General features: G+C 46.4%; 5 protein-coding genes across 5 annotated transcripts; 2 read left to right on the top strand and 3 right to left on the bottom strand.

The window, feature by feature from the left end:
* Positions 1–1,283: 1,283 nt before the first annotated feature.
* GL218_04701 (Vacuolar protein sorting-associated protein 45) lies at positions 1,284–3,116 on the bottom strand (the record flags this gene model as incomplete). Its single annotated transcript, XM_033581321.1, has 2 exons — positions 1,284–1,922; positions 1,977–3,116. 2 exons carry the CDS (start codon positions 3,114–3,116, stop codon positions 1,284–1,286), a joined length of 1,779 nt encoding a protein of 592 aa, XP_033435820.1.
* Positions 3,117–3,612: 496 nt separating this feature from the next.
* GL218_04700 (Maintenance of mitochondrial morphology protein 1) lies at positions 3,613–5,018 on the top strand (the record flags this gene model as incomplete). The annotated part of the gene is made up of 2 exons (XM_033581320.1): positions 3,613–3,656; positions 3,746–5,018. The coding sequence occupies 2 exons, from the start codon at positions 3,613–3,615 to the stop codon at positions 5,016–5,018; spliced, it is 1,317 nt and encodes a 438-aa protein (XP_033435821.1).
* Positions 5,019–6,640: 1,622 nt separating this feature from the next.
* Positions 6,641–7,977, bottom strand: GL218_04699 (putative CAAX prenyl protease 2; the record flags this gene model as incomplete). Its single annotated transcript, XM_033581319.1, has 4 exons — positions 6,641–7,126; positions 7,349–7,729; positions 7,828–7,871; positions 7,929–7,977. The coding sequence occupies 4 exons, from the start codon at positions 7,975–7,977 to the stop codon at positions 6,641–6,643; spliced, it is 960 nt and encodes a 319-aa protein (XP_033435461.1).
* A 3,113-nt stretch (positions 7,978–11,090) lies between these two features.
* On the top strand, positions 11,091–13,914 carry GL218_04698 (uncharacterized protein; the record flags this gene model as incomplete). The annotated part of the gene is made up of 3 exons (XM_033581318.1): positions 11,091–13,132; positions 13,188–13,597; positions 13,649–13,914. 3 exons carry the CDS (start codon positions 11,091–11,093, stop codon positions 13,912–13,914), a joined length of 2,718 nt encoding a protein of 905 aa, XP_033435462.1.
* Positions 13,915–15,294: 1,380 nt separating this feature from the next.
* Positions 15,295–17,237, bottom strand: GL218_04697 (Lysophospholipid acyltransferase; the record flags this gene model as incomplete). Its single annotated transcript, XM_033581317.1, has 5 exons — positions 15,295–15,770; positions 15,853–16,874; positions 16,949–17,048; positions 17,114–17,158; positions 17,216–17,237. 5 exons carry the CDS (start codon positions 17,235–17,237, stop codon positions 15,295–15,297), a joined length of 1,665 nt encoding a protein of 554 aa, XP_033435751.1.
* Positions 17,238–17,891: the final 654 nt, after the last annotated feature.

Genomic DNA, 17,891 nt, shown 5'->3' with positions numbered 1-17,891 from the left:
CAGTGAGTTAGCCTCATGGTAAGTAAGAAACTATAGTGATACTATATAGTAGCTTCCTAATAGGTTACCTTGCTGTTGTGGTTATTGATATCAAGCTGTATTTCCAGATCGAGTTTCATAGGGGAGTACTGTTCGTCGAGCTCTAAATTTTCATGGAACCGAAAAATAATGAGATCGATCATGCTTCTTTATATATATTAGAGCCTTAAGTATTTATTGGTTATTAGCCGCAACCACGATTCAGGAAGCAGATAAGAATAGGTTGCTATACCGTGTATAAAGCATAAGTCCCAACAGTGTGACCTAAGGTGGCCCCTTTCTAAGATTATACCACGGATTAAAGAGTAACCTGTGATCAGCCAGCATGTGATGGCGACTATATGCATGCAACTCCTATCACATTCTCCTAACTGTACATACCATGGTGTGAATACACCGGCCCGCGCTCCCCGCGCTCCAGACCATGATACTTCGAATGCTTATAAAAACGAATGCAGATAAAGGTCAGGATTGCTATATTTATATGCTATTCCAAACGAGTCCAACCTAGTCTACAAGGCGTAATAAAGTGTAGATGAAAAGAGGAGAAGGACCATAAGCAGAGGCGATAGACTAATACAGCTTGAAAAAATGTCAGCTCTCGACTATAGTAGGTAGAATATTTGACATGATCATGCAACAGGGTTGTTTTGCCCATTTCCCCTCTTTTGATGTGACATAAACCTTCTTAAAACAACCAACAGTAAACTCAGCCACACTCGGTTCATCTCTGGTGGTTTCTAAACCGTGTAGACATAGCCGATGCGCGGCCCGAACTAGTCGGCGCCAAGCGAACCTTTCCTATCCCAACGGACATACTAACCAACATCTATGCATCTTTTATAGAATTTTTTGGTTAGTACATCACATTGTCATATACGTATCTAGTTTAATCAAAGGGGGTGTGATATAACAGAGCCATCAATCGTGCCTAACGGTCATAGGCCCGCTACCTCCACTTCTGCGGTTTAATATTTTAGGTAGCCTTGTCACGAAGACAGAAATATACGTCCCAGATATGAGTTGATAGCAGTGTATTAGTTAAGAAGATAACCCTGAATTCGATTCACAACGCAAATGGTTAATTCCCAAGGAATGCGAAACCCATAAATAACTGTTTCCGTTAAAAACAATCAGTTATGACCAGCTCTTACACCAGTAATTGTGACATATAGTTTCGCCCAGATAGCCTGCAGAACCTCCAAGTCTAATGGGAAATTTTCTCGTATTAACTATTAGCCTATCTACCTTCTCCCAAGCTCCTTTCTCAACCGCCCCGCGGTCGTAGTCGGTGGCGGCTCTGGCCACGAGGACACCGCATCATCAACCTCCTCAAGGAACGTAGCTGCATTATGGATGTTGGTCCCACCCAAGACAACTCTAATGCCGGGCGACGAGGCGTTAATACTAGCGACCGTCTTAGCCTCCTCGTACGTCGCGCCACCAATCACAAACACTATGATATCCTGGGGTTTATCCCGCGTTGTGCCGCCACCTTCTACGAATGGGTACTGCTGCTCGCGTAGCCGGCCCTTAATTAGATTTTGGAGCGTTGTCTCTAGGTGCGGCGAGTGCTGCGTGTATACATTCTCGACACCCTTTAGCCCCTTTATGGCCCGTGCGCCCGAGAAGATACCCCCTGACTCAAAAATATCCGCGATGCCGCCGGCTGTCTGGGACTGCTGTAGGGAGTGGTGGTAAATTAACAACTTCGCTATCATGTCTGCCTGTCGCGCAGGTACACCACCGGCTGCCGTTAATAAGTCTACTAGCATAGCCAGCGAATTTGATGGGTGCTTTTCATATCGTAGGGCATACAACGCCACGAGTCCGACCTTGTTCTCGGGAGTTACCGACGGGGACTGTATTAGCCTCTGGACATTCTATACCAAAGTTAGCCCCCTAAGCCTGTCTGTTAAGTAATTAGGTTACTATACCCTTAAGTCAGTAGCGTGATTGTCGTTACAGGCTAAGCTCTGCTCGACCTCGCTGACCTCAAGCAGATTCTCGGCGCCTACTCTCCGGCTAAGTTCCGAGACCAAGGTAACGTGCTTGCTAACGTTTCCGGAGAGTTTCCTGAATTCTGGGTATTCCTCGATGAATCGTTTCATATCCGTGATTGACTCGATGTTGGCATTGTTCTTCGTCTTAGACTGGTACTGTTCCACGTAATCTTTGATGTTCCCGCCGAGGTCCCCAAAATTCAAGTACATATTCTTCTTGAAGAACGGATCTTGGTCTTGCGATAGTACTATCTCTTTAAGTTCTGGACGGACTTCTGGGACCTCGTCCAGGTTAACCCGTCCGTTGTGAATCCCGAGAAGTTGGTGTACCATGGCCTGGTATGTCCATTGATTGAGTAGTGGCGTAGCAGGATCCTCTCTCCGGTCCAGAATAAGAAGTATAGGCGGCGTGTCTACTTTTCTAAAATCGAATAATTGCTCCTCCTGAGTGATGTGATATCTCACTTCGGTAGCTAGTTTCTTAGCCAGCAAGCTATTCCTCTCATACCGGATGAGTGGCTTCTTCTTAAGCGACAGCAGGATAGCTATCAATCCGTCGGTAGTCCGCTGCAATGATTCAGGGTTCCATAAATCTGGATTGCCGCTCCATATTCTCTGCTGTGGCAAGGTAAGATTGAGTGAAAAGAGGTCTGGGTTGACAACGAGGTAATCAGCAAAGTGCTCTTGAACTTGCTTGACGACCTCATGATCATCAGCTTCGGCTAATCTTTCTAATGATGACTTCTTCACGACGTTGCTGAAATACAAGTAGTATTCGCCGTATTTGGGGTCTCGTAGCTCATCAATTAGAAATTGAATGGAATCTGGGGATGGTCGGACAAAGCACAGACATCTCAGATGTCGCATCTTCTCTCGGTTCTGGTTATCAAGTCGATCGGTAAGATAGACTTCATGATTGAGTAAAGACGATTGTGTAATAGCAGTAGATACGATTGGCACTGTGTCTTTATCTAATAAGAGTATCTTCATCTTTGCGGATGGAGTCCCCGATGCGCTGTCCCCGGCTGACACCATCTTAGAGATGTAGCCGGAGACGGCTTGAACAACATCCATCTTGGTCGGCTCCGCAAGATGTTGTAATAGAAAGTATTCCTGAATATAAGGTTATAGCAGAATTGATTTAAAATAAGAATTGTATTTGCTTGCTCCTCAGTAAATGAATATGATTGTGAGATGGCAAGGTTTATACTTGTCGCTTATAAGTTGTTGGTGGACGAATTAAAGGGAGGTTTAAGCTCATGCGGCTTAGAGGATAGATCGTCATTATAGCAGGGGTCTACTAGTGTATGTACCTGCTAGGTACGGTGTAAATGCTAAGTGACGTTAACGTATCCAGTACTTGATTCTCAATTATATATGATTAGTAAGTTGGGGTAACGAATACTTCCCCGATAAGATAAAGATTAAAGCTTATGCAGGACAGCTCTGAAAGTTGCTGCTAGATTAGAAAAGTTTAAAGCTTCCATCCTCCCACTTGAATCTCGCAATTACTTCATTTTTAGATTGTTCAAGAGCTTTTGAAGTTTCCATCTAGATGTTATAAGCTAAGATGGCTGCGGCTACGGACGTGTGTCCGATGAAGCCTGAACCGACGTAGGTGAACCTACTAATTTCCGCTCTTTATTTATATTAGTTATTATAGTTATGATATAATAGTCTCTAACCTCATCACCCGGAAATAGTTTGTCGTTCACCCAAGGCCTCATCGTCGGTCAAATCTCCGTCGTACTCCTCCTAGCCGCATTTATAAAATTCTTTATATTCGGAGAAGCTCCATCGGCCGAAATAACGGCCTCCACGAGAGCTGCCGAACGTCGATCTCGTACCCTCGCCCACCGACAATCCATTCTTACTCTACGATCCACGACACCAACTACGGCGAGGCCATCCCTACCGCCAACGCTGAATAAGAAAAAATCGAGTATACTTCGGAGCCCACCTACGCTTACGATAGGGTCTATATTAAATAAGACGTACTACAACGTCGATAGCCACCAGCCCGAGTCGCTGGATTGGTTTAATGTCCTAATCGCTCAAACAATTGCACAATTCCGCAGCGATGCCCAGCAGGACGACGCAATACTTACCTCCCTCACCAAAGCCCTCAATGGCACCTCACGCCCGGGATTCCTCGACGAGATCAAGGTCACCGAGCTGACCCTGGGCGAAGACTTCCCTATCTTTAGTAATTGCCGCATCATACCCGTAGATGAGGACGGTTTAAGTCTGAACACAGGCCCCAACGGGGAGAAGCGCTTCGATGCCAACAGTTCTCGTGCGAAGCGTGAGGGGTCGCGGCTGCAGGCCCGGATGGATGTCGACCTCAGCGATATGATTACATTAGCACTAGAGACCAAGATCCTTCTCAACTACCCGAAACGGCTGACAGCCGTATTGCCTGTCGCGCTCGCCGTCAGCGTCGTGCGCTTTAGCGGCACTTTAAGCATCTCTTTCATTCCGTCAAACCCTTCGCAGTCAACTCCAACTATGATGGCATTCAGCTTCCTCGACGACTACCGCCTTGATTTCTCTGTGCGTAGCCTCGTGGGTAGCCGGTCGCGGCTACAAGACGTGCCCAAGATCGCCCAGCTCGTCGAGTCTCGCTTACACCGCTGGTTCGACGAGCGTGCAGTCGAGCCCCGCTTCCAGGAGATCGCGCTGCCTAGCCTCTGGCCGCGCAAGAAGAACACGCGTGGCGGTGACGACCCTTTAGAAGGAGTCTCGACGGCATCAAGTAGCATGGGCAAAGGCAAGGGTCGTGAAGTTGCTAATGACGTCAGGGAGGAAGCCTTTAAAGAATTTCAGGCCGAGGCCGCGGCAGGACAGAGACGTGAACTAAGCCCTCCTGATAGTCTGAGATATCGACGGGCTAGGGGCCGGGATGATACCTCTAGTACGGGAGGATTTAGCATGCCGGGAAGTTTACCAGGAATGACACTTGATCTACCAACTTGAGCCCAGCCAACCCTCCTGTTGAGGTTATAAAATCGAAGACATAGCTGAGATATCGTACTAAATATCGGGGCTCTAATAAGCGACACCGGGCCGTGAGCTCATGAGAGGATGAGGCGACAGTACCCCGCAACCAAGACATTACAACCAGGTTGCAGTTATTCACTCCTTTTTCGCCTAGCAGGGCTGTCACCAAGTGCTGGGCAAACATTGCCTGCGTGACCACTAGGAGGGGCGAAGCAAGCATGCCGCTTGCCGAGTCAACGGGGCTGTCAGGAAGTATCTTGTATGATCTAGCCATGTATAAATTGTAGAGAATGCGGGTTCAGTCCCATAATAGCTAGTTAGCGAGCAGCACTATGTATATCGTGAAAGCTACCCAATATGTAGCTATACGTGCTGTATTAGATTAGTCGTTGCCAAATAGAGGGGCAACAATATCACGATGTATACCAGACATAATATATTTGAAGAAATACCGAGTTTTTATAGTACACTTGAACTTGTCTAAGTATATGAACGTGAATAGTACACTACCTACTTAGAAGACTGCCCTACTATTAGGCTTTAGCTAGGATCAGTTGCCAGATGAGAATTGTTACATCTCATATGATATTTAGCCCTGACATGTCTGTCCAAATCCTCCTAGAAAGAATCGTCATTATAAAATACCAGTTACCTCCTATAGACAAACGACCGCTTACTCAGTTTAGATCTTTGATTATACCTACAAACACTTAGACGTAGGATATAACGGGTTTGATCTATATTGATGTAAGGTATAATATATAAAGACGAGTGGTTTGAATACCTATCTAGCTTTCAAATACACGGCATTGATATACGTGCTATGCTAAACTTACGAGAAGGACTACACTGCCTAACGTAATTTTTCGATTCCTAGCTTCTTCGTACTTATCATTGACCAGTTGTGATTATGGGTTATAATTTAGGTCTATAAAAACTCAATATTATATTCGATGAAGAGCCGTAAATCCGACTTCAACGATTTTAGGATGATTCGTACGTAGTTTGCAGGTTAACTGTTAATTATACGTCAACTTTATAAATTATTAACTAAGAATAGGTACTTATCAATGCTGGCAACAATCATGCCTAGCATGGCTTGAAAAATAGATACGTTTCTTAAATGAATTTTTTTAAACGTTTTTAATATTCGATGGAAGGTTATAGGGAGATTTTATATTATCTTTCATATAGCCTAGCTAATAATCCCAGCATAGCTTTTGTAGCAATGTCCTTTACATATCATCATATGCATAGGTAGGTAGTTTATGACTACCTGTTATCATACATCTCCAGTTACCAAACCTAGTAAACCGGGTGGTTTGAACTTGGGATTAAAATCGAGGGTAATAGCTTCGAGATGGACTGAGTTTCAAGGATGTCATTTGGTATGTCATATTAACGATCTCTTTGTGACATCGAACACTACGATACGGACAGAAAAAGAGTCAACGTTGTGTGAATATTTCATTGATATTATTGCGATTTTGTAAACTTCCTAGCTATACTATTACTGCGTAAAAAACAGGCACCTGGAATATTTTGGTATCTGTAATATTCATCAGACGACATAACTTAGGTACCTAATCTAACCACTATCATATATTAACGGAGACCAAAGCATTAGTACTCTCCGTCAGCAAGCCTAGATTTCTGTACCACCCCACTGCGCCAGCGACTAGAACTATATAGTAAACTACGGTCCACATAATAGAAGGTCGATACGACTGCCCTCTCTCATCAGTGACGACAGCAGGATAGACACGGCCCCAGATACGAGGCAGACCCATGCAATTACAAAAAGCGTGGACTACGAAAACAGCTATTAGGCTACCGGAGCGTAGGAACAGAAACGTGGCATAAGCACCAAATAATGATGTGTAGCCGAGCTGCATCAAGGAACGTAAAAGCCCAAACGTTACAGGTACTTGCGGATGCGTGATACGGAACTCATAGAAGTGATGCAGATGCGCGAGCCCGAAGACTAGTGGCGAGAGAAAGACGGTGGTAGTCACAGAGGTCTGCGCCGCGAGCATAAGCGGCACGGAGGCTGAGCGGAAGAGAGCTTCTTCTGTGAAAGGACCCTGCGATTGTTAGAATTTGCCTATTTGGAGCTTTCTAAACAGCAGATAGGCGATGAAGGGAATGGGGAATGGAATCAGAGTTGCACAGAGTGCTATTGTATTGTCCTCACTGACAGGTCTTGAGTCTGCTCAGAAACACGGACCAATGTTTCTCATCATGATGTAAGGGGATGCGGTTTGGCTGCTTTGGATTGCATGAGACAAGATAAACATGAAACTTACCGCTACGATGTTACGCCAGGTCGTCAACTCACTGAAGAGATCAGACAATGGCTGTAAAGATAACCAATCTCGCCATCCTTCATCGACGACGAGACGTTCGTACAATGGCCCGGCAAAGAGGATAGCGGTGAGCAGAAGGCACTTCGCCGTCTCCACGAGGCCGACAGGCCAGTAGCCTAGCGTATGCAGGGCCTCGGCTGTCGTAGCCCGGCTCTGCGACGTTAAGATCACAAAGGTAATAGTAGAGCACGCGATACAGGTCAGTGAGACCGAGGTTATCCGCGCGCGGATCACAGACGGCGCGTCCCGCGATAGAGTACGAGACGGCCTGGTAGTGGGTGAAAGGTAAAATGGTACCACGTAGATGAGCGTGTAGATTACCTAGCTACCAGTCAATGCCTTAAGCGCTTCTTTTTCTGCCCGATGCCAAACGCTCGTGGGAGAACTGCGTCTAGCTGCATGCATAGTTAGGGACTTACGAGTAGGAAGACCGCGGTTCCAGTGCTGATTGGTGGTGGTTTTGCTGGCGCGGCTAAGTTAGAGAGATGCAATCGGTAAAATGGATTAGATGGTAACTTACGTTGTTCCTTTGTGAAGTAACGGGTTATGAAACCTGATATCGAAGGCATCTTTGACTGGGTACTGGTTTTACACCAGTGTTTTACCTGTAACCTGTTCGAAGTGGCTAGAATGACATTTATGAGACTACCTAAGGTAAGGTAATAAGAAGCTCAATATTAGATGACAAGAAAACCACTCCGAGGTCTGCAAAGCTGACAAAGCTTTCGACTACTCTTTCGCTTGATTGTTTTAACTCTTTGATAGCTTTAACTATGTCTTAGACAAGTCCTCAAGCATAAAATGAGATTTCCGTAGACACAAGGATGAATGAATCGTCGGGTCGCATGAAGGATATGATTATGCTAGATCGGATTATGCCTTAAAGAGTGGGTGAAGGTGTGGTATGCAGGAGATTGACTCTACCCTTAACCCCTTGACCTGGTCGAATTCTCCGACTGCCGACTGAAGAAACACTTACGACAGCTCAAATGTCAAAATCAATGCAGAACGACGACATAGTCCGTTGTAATATCCGATGATTCTGCAGGAAATGAAACGGATATTGGGCAAAGGCTCGTTTACCTTATGTCATGAGAAAATATACGGCTGGTTGAGCTGTTTTCTCGGCACCTGTTGGCGCTTCAATCTGCAGGAAGCGTCTCGTCGACCTACGAGATGATAGTTTAAGCGCGAGCGGCTCTTCAACCCCGTTAAGCCATGGGGTTTCACGGGTTTGAAGACAAGACAGACGCCGTGTCAAGGCTGGCTGCAGGGAGGTCCTTATATGGATGAGAGGGAAAGAATCTCTGAAAATCTACTGTATGTTCGACGTGTGCATACATATTTGTTTGACCCTCTGAGAAAAAAATGGGAGCTGGTAAAAAACAAAAAAATTTCAATTCAGGTACGTATGTTAGTGTATATCACATACTAGCCAGGGGGGTCCCTAGTTGGTTAGCTGGTTACACTAGAGGCAGAGAGGTACCTAGCCTCAGTCCACTTATTAGCCCCGTTAATTGGTTCATACAGTATATATATAGCATCTTATAGCACTGTTATGCACGGTCTTCCAGGAGCTCTCCTATGGAGACAAGACGTAATACCTAGGTACCTAGGTACATAGATACATCGTATTAGTGGCTTGTAAGAACGATTCGTGGCTCCAATAAAGCATTTAGTTTTCGAATTAAAAGGTCGCATCGCTTTTATCTCTTTTATTCGTTCCTTAAATTCTAGAATGGTCGGTAGATGACAGAATACTAAAATAACTCTTTTCTGCGACGAATGGTCTATTAAAGGAAAAACACGAAATGCACGCGCTTATCAGTCAACTATGTATTTCGTGCCAGCCTTTTTTTTAATAGGTGGGATACGAAATGCAAAGCACCCAGGTACTATGTACCCAGGTACTATGTACCTACCTAATCGTACCAGTAAAATGGGGCTACATGGACAAATGAAAGGACTTGAATTGAAAGTTGGAATAATGGAATTATGCAGGTTTCGTTGCTAAGCCACGTTCTTCTTTCTTTCTGGCCCATGCTTCTATTTCCTTTTTAGCATTAGATCCGAGCTCCTTAACCGTCGGAATTTTTAGTTGGGTCCTTGATCTTTGGTTTTACTGGGATTTCATCCCCAGACTAACCAGATCTCGGCCAATTGCACCTTGTTATGGCCAACGTCTAATTTACACAATCTCTTCACCGATCTTTTGCCCTTGCTCAAAATTATTGACCTTAGCTGTTTCGTACCTATGGTACTATGTTGGTATGGTAACAAGTGTCTCTGTCGAGATGATATGGCCACGATGCGACCAAGGTGTCGAAGATGAGAGAAAAAGAAAACTTCCGTCTGGGTTGTCTGGGTTGTCTGGAATCTGGATGGAGAGTATTATGGCGGGCGTCTTTTGAGACAGATGCTAACTTCTTGGTTAGATTTTAGTAACGAATGGCTGGTTGACGGTTTGCAGATGATGGGTTGTAGTCCCCGGCCTCCGCAGTAGCCTTCAAGACTGCAACTGTGGTAGGCTTTCTCGACCGCCTTTGTCCACAAATTCTTTTTAACTTCATTTCAACTTACATCCAGACATGCATGCATACCTAGGTACCTAACGTACTGTACAAAAATGCTGCAGACGGATGGATCCTACAAAGAAGCAACATAGACCATAGTGGCCTTAGCGCTATGTACATATCGCACATCGCTATTGTCTTTCTGGTAGTATCTTGTTTATCATTTTCCATCGTAAGGACTGAAAATCTCAAGATGTACACATAGTGTACGCGGTGAGATGCCAAGCGATGCGGTACTTGTGCGACTCCTTGTCCATGTCAGCCTTTTCTCCTAGGCCGGTTTTAGTATTAGGGCTCCGTGAAAGCTTCTCCTTGGTTTTGGTCTTCTCCAGTACTCCCCCTTCGGCTTCTATGCCCGCGCTGGCTCGATGGAACCCTGGACGCTCCCTTTCGGCTGCATTGCATAGCTTGCTAGGTAATATGCAGCCGCCTTTAGATAGATGACTTCAGCCGCTAGCCAATCGATCTTTGACTCGGCACTCCGGGGCACCTTTCAAGAAATAATACCTCTTCTTGCCCGTCTTCTGACAGCTTCGCTGCTTTTTGTCATCCCGATCTCGTTTCTTCCCCGCGGATGCGTGTGTGTGTGGTCTGTATGTAGTGTAGGAATTATCTTTTGGGCCTCTCTTTGATGACCCGTCCCACTCCTTTCTATTATTATTCCTCTAAAGATTCAAACTAAAGCTTGTCTATGTGACGCTTGTCCACAACGTCCTTGTCTGGATTCTTTGTTACGCTATCTTCATAGCGATATAATATTTCTACGAACTTCACGTCTCTCTTTGACATCCGTCGGCTACTTTTTAGTCCCTCGGTTTTCGTTATAATTTATTATTATTAATGTCCTACACTACTCGCCTGTCATTAACCACGATCTCCGTACCGCTCGGAAAATACACTCGCTTTTACACTCGCTTACATAGTATACACTGCTCGAAACGAAGTTCTACGTCGAAATATACGTCGCCAATTCCCGGATCTGCATATAGTATCGCCGTTTACGTAAATCGTTATGGCCTTTGTCGAAACACTTTTATAGCTACTGGACTTAGGTAATTTGATTTCCCGCGACTATTTCCCGCATTATCGGGCCGCGCTCGCAGTTGAGGATGTCTTCGACTTCGTCATCGTCAACCCAGTTGCCGAGGACACCATTGCACGAGAGGTCGGACTCAGAAAGCAATAAGCTGCAAATTCGCATGGTCCCTTACTCACCGCCTAGGCCTCTCGATGAAGAAGATAGCAGCAGGTTGTCTCACGCAGACGAACAAGTTGAGGGGGAAGAAGAAGATGATGACGATGTTCAGAGCACAACCGACTCGGCAACTATCGCAACACCAAGAACGCCAAAAGCCACAATCCAAAGGAGGCAAGGCTATGGCGCTGATTCATCACGTTCGCCATCATTTTCGACACCTATCTCACCATTAGCTAGGATCATAAGTAGCGATGTTTCAGGGTCGAAACTCGCTTCTAGCTCAGGTGGTGTTGAAGACACTGCCCCACAAACCCCTGTCATTAATAGGCCATCATATGGAAGCAATATTAAACGTATTAATCCCCAATCGCAGCCATCACCATCGCGCCACGATGACGGACCTTCACGGCCACGGAGAGGAACCGTATCTAGACGAGAAAATTACATTAGCGTACACTCAGACAAGACTTTCTCAATCGTACTCAAGTCAACGAAACCGAACTCCAACCCACGCCATTCAGACAGGTCGGGATCGACTGTAAAATCGCCTCCGCTATCTAACGTCTCTACCAACGTCTCCACTATCAGTTCGCATGAAGAAAGTTCGTTTGACGCATCTATCGAAGATCGTCACGGATCTCCATTGAGCTCTGCGCTCGAGCGTAGCATCTCGCCTAATACATCAGGCTCCCCCTCCACAATCACGGCGTTACCGGAAGAACTGGTTGAACCTTCGCCCTGGAATTACCGCATGGTTGGTGGCTTGCGTAAAGTTCCAATCACACCCGATCCTAAAGGCAAGGGGAAGCAGAGAGAACTTTCGGAATCTCCCTTACCACCATTGCCGGTAACGACCACCCCGTCGCCGGAACCTTCGTCTCCGCTCCTGACGAAGCAATCATTTAATTCCGAACAGACCGTATCGACGATCGAAGAGACTACGAACTACAAAGTCGTAGGTCGTAGTTCTCCGCCTCTACCAGACACGGCAAGCATTGAAGTACCGTCTTCATCCAGTAGTGCGAACTACAAACTTCTCGGGCAATCATCACCGGCCCGGACTGTTGCCTCGACCGTTGGCCCTACAATCGCTGACACTCCAGCAAGCAAGAACTACATCGTTTACGACGCCTCCTCTTTATCATCATCGAGTACCCCTTTCCGTGGACACCGTTACCATCGTTCCGACGACAGCTCCCAACGCAAAGTGCGCGAGAGGTATTCGCAAGAAAGCCTCCTCGTGCCTCCGCTTAGACCGCACAAGCGATCGTCATCCGAAAGCATCAGTTATTACGGGCAACGATCGGGAGAAAATCTTCGGGGCCGAGCTAACTCGTTCTCGTCTCTTTCGAGTATAGTTAGTCACGATACTGGGTCCCTTTTCACTGGGTCCACCCCGAACGTCGTTCTTTTACACCACACGCCTTCCGCCTCGTCTATCCCGCAACCTACACATGCAGAATCATCGAGTGCGGCGCAACAAAGAGCACAGATGGATACGCATCAATGGAGTTCACAGCTCTCGACCGTGATGTCTGAGTATGAAGGCAGCGATCCTGGCTCTCGTGGGGCTTCGGCCGGTTCTATGGCGGATCGGGTCAGTAGTCTTCTCGGAAGTAGGGATAGCAGGCACATGCGCAGTATTTCGTCGTCGTTGGTCCTAGATAACTTGGAAACCCGATTGTCGCATTCGAGGTCGCATTCCCTAAGTGATTCTTTGGATCGCCTAGGAGCTGTTTATTCGAGAGGAAGAGAACTGCCTGCTTCTTCGCCTCGTATGATTCGGGATCACGACGAGCATGGTGATGGGTTAGCAGATCTTCAACATCTTCAACACAGATCGTCCCGGACTCGCCTCGGCTTCTCTAGACAAGCTTCAGATAGAAGTCTCCGCTCCAGCGTGAGCTCGCGTGCCGGAAGTTTAGTGGCCTCCTCTTTCCCATCATGGGCAAGGTAAGATATTCAAGTAAAATACTAAAAATACTGTAGTTCCTAATAATTATTCTAGGCTCTACTACAGTAGTCCAGACAGACGTTGGCCCGCGCCGCTTTCCAGATCGCCTTCCGAAGTTAGCGATACCTCGAGGAGTCCCTGGGTAGGTGGTGGATCGCCATCTCATGACCAGTACGCCCAGCCTATTTACAACCCACGTCGTCGACCGAGGGATGTATCAGATCCCGGGAGCCAGCAATCAGAAGATTCAATGGGGATCGCACCGGTTGAAGCGGGCCACATGCAACGAACTCCTAAGAAGAAATCCTCAAGCCTATGGTCGCCACATCTTCGCCAAGATACCCGTGCTAGTAATTTTAGCATGTGGAATACGCCCTCTATCACCTGGTCTGCCGACAGCGGCATGTTTGGGAAGCGCAATCTCCAAGTAGCTCTCTTCGTAATGGGATTTCTATTTCCCTTTGGTGAGTAAAATTTAAATAGGTAGATTTCGCAATTACTGACGAGGATAACAGCTTGGATGATTGCAGCTTTCTTGCCGCTCCCCCCAAAGCCAACGCTCGCCATGGAAGAACGTACTTATAGTACGACTCAGTTTTCTGCTTCGGACCATGCGGAACCTCCTCAAGGACGAGTTGTTCTTAACGACGACGCCCGATACCAGAGTGCGCGATGGTGGAGAAACATAAATCGTTTCATGGCCATCGCGGGACTCATAATCGTCGGTGCGGTTATTGCTCTCGTCGTGGTGGGCGTTCGGGAAAAATGGGGCCGATCATGACAACGACTCCTACGCGATCAATTCATAACCTACAACCCCGATATCTTTCTATATTTTTATCCTCGAAACGACGAACTATGATCCTTTTTTACGTAATCTGTAATCACGATCTCACGAGCCATGCGGCTGCACATAACACCCGATATCATCATCACTCTCACCATATTTTTATATTTCTCCGCCGCCACATATTCGTCCGTCTTCGCACTTTTTTTCTTCACGCTTTTTCAAATTTACGAATTTTGTATACCTTACGACGAACTCTTAACGATATTTCTCTTCGATCGAAAAAACAACACCCCTTTTTTTATATTTTAACTTGTACTTTTTGTAGAAAATCTTTAGACGGGAGCAAACGGGACATGATACCCTCGAAACCAAATTGTTTGCTTTGGAGTCGGGTCGTACGGAGTGTCTGGAGAACGAGACAGCCTCCTCTGTGGTACGCGCTTTTTTTGTTGCTTTCTTGTCGGCGCGGTTGCTTGGCCGTTTGGCGTAGCTAGCTACCTACTGAGGTAGTTTTGGGGTTGGGGGTTGGCGATCGGGATGTGGGAATGAGGGTTTTACTTCCTGCTGAGGGAGGCGTTTGCCATGTATGGGATGATACGAGACGAGGAGGAAGAAAAAGTTACAGCGATCTGCTGAATGGAGCAAGATTCGCAGACGAGCTGGGGTTACGTTACGTTATGTTACGTTCGTGCCGGTTATCTACAAATACCCGAGCATTTCGAGTAGGGAAGGGAAGGGAAGGGAACTCACTAGGTACTGAAAAAGTTCAGATTCGATGCCGTTACGGATATCTGCGTAATGATGTCTTTCACGCCTGGTTTTAGTTTTTTTTAAAGCTAGATAGTTGTAGACGGAGACGTACGAAATCATGCCTACGATGACGAGATCTTACGAATTGAAAAGTCATTTTGAGAACTAGATGATTCTTCTGCCTATGCCTTTGAAATCGTGATTAAATTTCTGTATACCTATTGTTATATAAAATTGAGGTAATGTTAAATTACTGGTATTACATTATGTGTAAATATCAGGTATCTATATCTTCCTCTTTCTTATTTTCAACTCCAGGCTTTTGCTAGAGGGAGGCATTAGAAGTACTGATACTCTTATCTCATTCTACCTCGTCTCATCACATCCTTTCATCCGTTGCGTAACGAACGTACTTCTCCACCACTTCACATTGACTAGCTCATCATTACGTAGTATGCCGGTCTGCTTCCGGACTCCTCAGTAGTAAAACAAGGATTATAGACCGCCAAACATGATCATGCCACTTGAATTCCACTCTTACCAGTACCATGGTTGATATCTCCATTTGCCTCGAACCCACTCTACACCTGACCATTGATCGACCTCGGCCGTAAGAATAAATTACAATTCCTTCTTCCCCTCACGACTCCCGTTCTGACCCGTCTTCCCATCGGCATCCTTCCTCACCCTCTCCACCTCCTCTCGCAACTCTTGCAACGCCTCATCAATATCCTTACCCGGGTCGGCGCTAAGGCCCAGCACTGGACCGGCCGAACTATCCGCACTTGCGGAGCGGGATGTTTTACCACTACTGGTGCCACGACCACGTGTGCGTTCTTCCTGCATCCGACGAAGTTGAGATTTAGCTGGAGATGCGAAGAACGCTAGGCTAGCACCCGTGGTAACTATTGCGTAGAAGTATACGCGGCCCCAGGCGCGGAGGGAGTCATCTAGACGTAGGATGATGAAAGGGGATACTGCGAATGAGAAGGTTGTTTGTGTCGCTATCCACGACACTATATCGTAGTATCTTTTGCTTGGGAGTGGCTTCTGCGTGGCTGGGTCAAGGAAGAAAGGTCGTAGGTGGCGACGATAGTCTAAAAGGCTTCATTAGTCGAATTTTCTAGGGGAGAATAGGAGAAGGAGACCAAGTTAAGAGTGAAAAATGATGTGACGTACTTTTTGCGGCTGTCTGGATGAAGCTCGCAAGGACAAATGAGAGATAGTATCCCGGGTAGAAGCCGTGCCAGAACGCACTGGTCACAAAAGTGGCCATGCTGGCGCGAAAGCCTGGTTTCTTATTTCGCGGTGTTACGCGGAGGTAGATATAGTAACGTAACCACTTGTTAGTGTTCATGTTCCAGTTCTCAAGGTAGGCGCGGCTGTTTTGGGCCAACTCTACACCCCATGGATTGATATTCTGTAGTCGGTTCCATGAGACTTTACCCGTCACGGGATCTACGCCATTGAAACCCAGGCCGGCCAAAATACACGAACCCTCTGCTAGGGACCATACGCCGTAGTACTTACAGCGGGCGGTGAAGCCTACCATATGCATAATCAAAACGCGGCGTAGGAACCCTGCTGCAGGAGAGCGGTCATCGAGGAGGGCTTCAGGGCTATACCATTTACTCAAGTTCAAGAAGACCCAAATCCACCCGAGACCGCTCGCCAATTTCAACATAGCGGGCGTACCGCTCCTTGGAATCTTGCGCTTCTTCCTGGTGGGTGGCTTCTTGGCGGGGTCGATAGTGGCCGGGACGTCAAACATAGAACAGTCAATCCAGGCGCGATACTCGTTATAATCGAAGGCCGGACCAGTCAAGAGTCCCGGGAAAAATAACACATATCCGGCATAGTCTAGTAAGCTAGGAAGCTTAACTATTCTTCTGCTTTTCTGAAAGTCGCTGAGCTGGTCCTCGGGTAGGGTGCCGTCCGCCACGTTCCAAGCGAAAGCAGATAACTTCATAACAAGTACCATTTGCGCACCGGTAATATCAACTCCGGAAGGGTTACCATCGAACTGGCGACTGAGCTGGTTTACAGCCATGTGGCCCATAAGGAATACGAAGGCCATCCATGGCATATAGGCGGACGTTCGTAAGTAGTAGGTAAGGCCATACGTGACGGCGGATGAGATGAAGAGGGTTCGAACGCCGACCCATAGAGAGAATAGTCCTACAAGATAGAATAGGCCTCCACTATTCACTAATAAGCAACTGATCTCTTGACAACTCTATTATGAGACAGCGCACGACCGGGGAAGTGTTCGTACCCTATATTAAATAGATTCTTATATTCGGGGCGAGCATCTGGAACTCGCTTCAAGAGGCCAGCAAGCGGGTATGAGGCGAGGAGGGAGAATATGAGTTTGACTATATATTTGGCAATCTTAGTAAACTGACAACGATAGACGGAAATTGAATTGGACAAAACCTACGCTCATCAGGAGAAGCCCCCACCACTCCAGACAACCACTCAAACGCTACACAAAGTCAGCGCAATTGATCCTCCAAGAACAACAATATCTAGGTAGCCATACGTATATTAATGTAAGGAAGCATCCTGTATGTACAAAATCTGTCTATCTCGATAATCGATCATAACTCCAGGAAATCGAGTACGGGGGAAAGGTCTAGTCTTGAAGAACGGAGGATAGGTAGGGAAAAAGTCGGAATCGGAAACGAGAAGCAAACTATACTACGTGCGTAACGGCTATAGACATAATACTGTCGACCTGTAATAAACTCAGCTTAAGTGCCGGACGAGTGAAGTTAAAGAGAGAGTTCCACAACCATAACCGGACAGTTGGGAAATACAAGATTTTGAATGGGTTGGCAGGTTTGCGGTTTTGTAGGTTGCAAGTTGTAAGTTTGGAAGTTTGGAAGTTTGGAAGCTTTCTTTAGTTAGTTAACTACCAGGTAACTACCTAGGTACTTTTAGCTAATAAAGCTAAGAACCCTGAAAATGTTTAGGTGGAAGGTGGACAGCGTGGTGATGTCACCCGCCAAAATCACATGAGTGGGTCCTCTTGGCCATGTGCCAGTTGGCGCTGGTGCATGTGCTAGTTTTACTGGTTGTACTATGTCCATAGTGTTTCTATACCTAGGTAGGTAGCTATTCCTAGCTTTGACTTATATAAGTGGACAATTATATGATCCAATAGTCTCAACCTTCAATCGAAATGTATGTTACCTAATTCTTTAGTAACCCTCCCC

Source organism: Daldinia childiae (genome assembly GCF_008694065.1).
Source record: "Daldinia childiae strain JS-1345 chromosome Unknown Scaffold4, whole genome shotgun sequence".
Taxonomy (NCBI): domain Eukaryota; kingdom Fungi; phylum Ascomycota; class Sordariomycetes; order Xylariales; family Hypoxylaceae; genus Daldinia; species Daldinia childiae.
The sequence above is the reverse complement of the archived record's forward strand: the minus strand, read 5'-3'. Positions and strand labels throughout refer to the sequence as shown.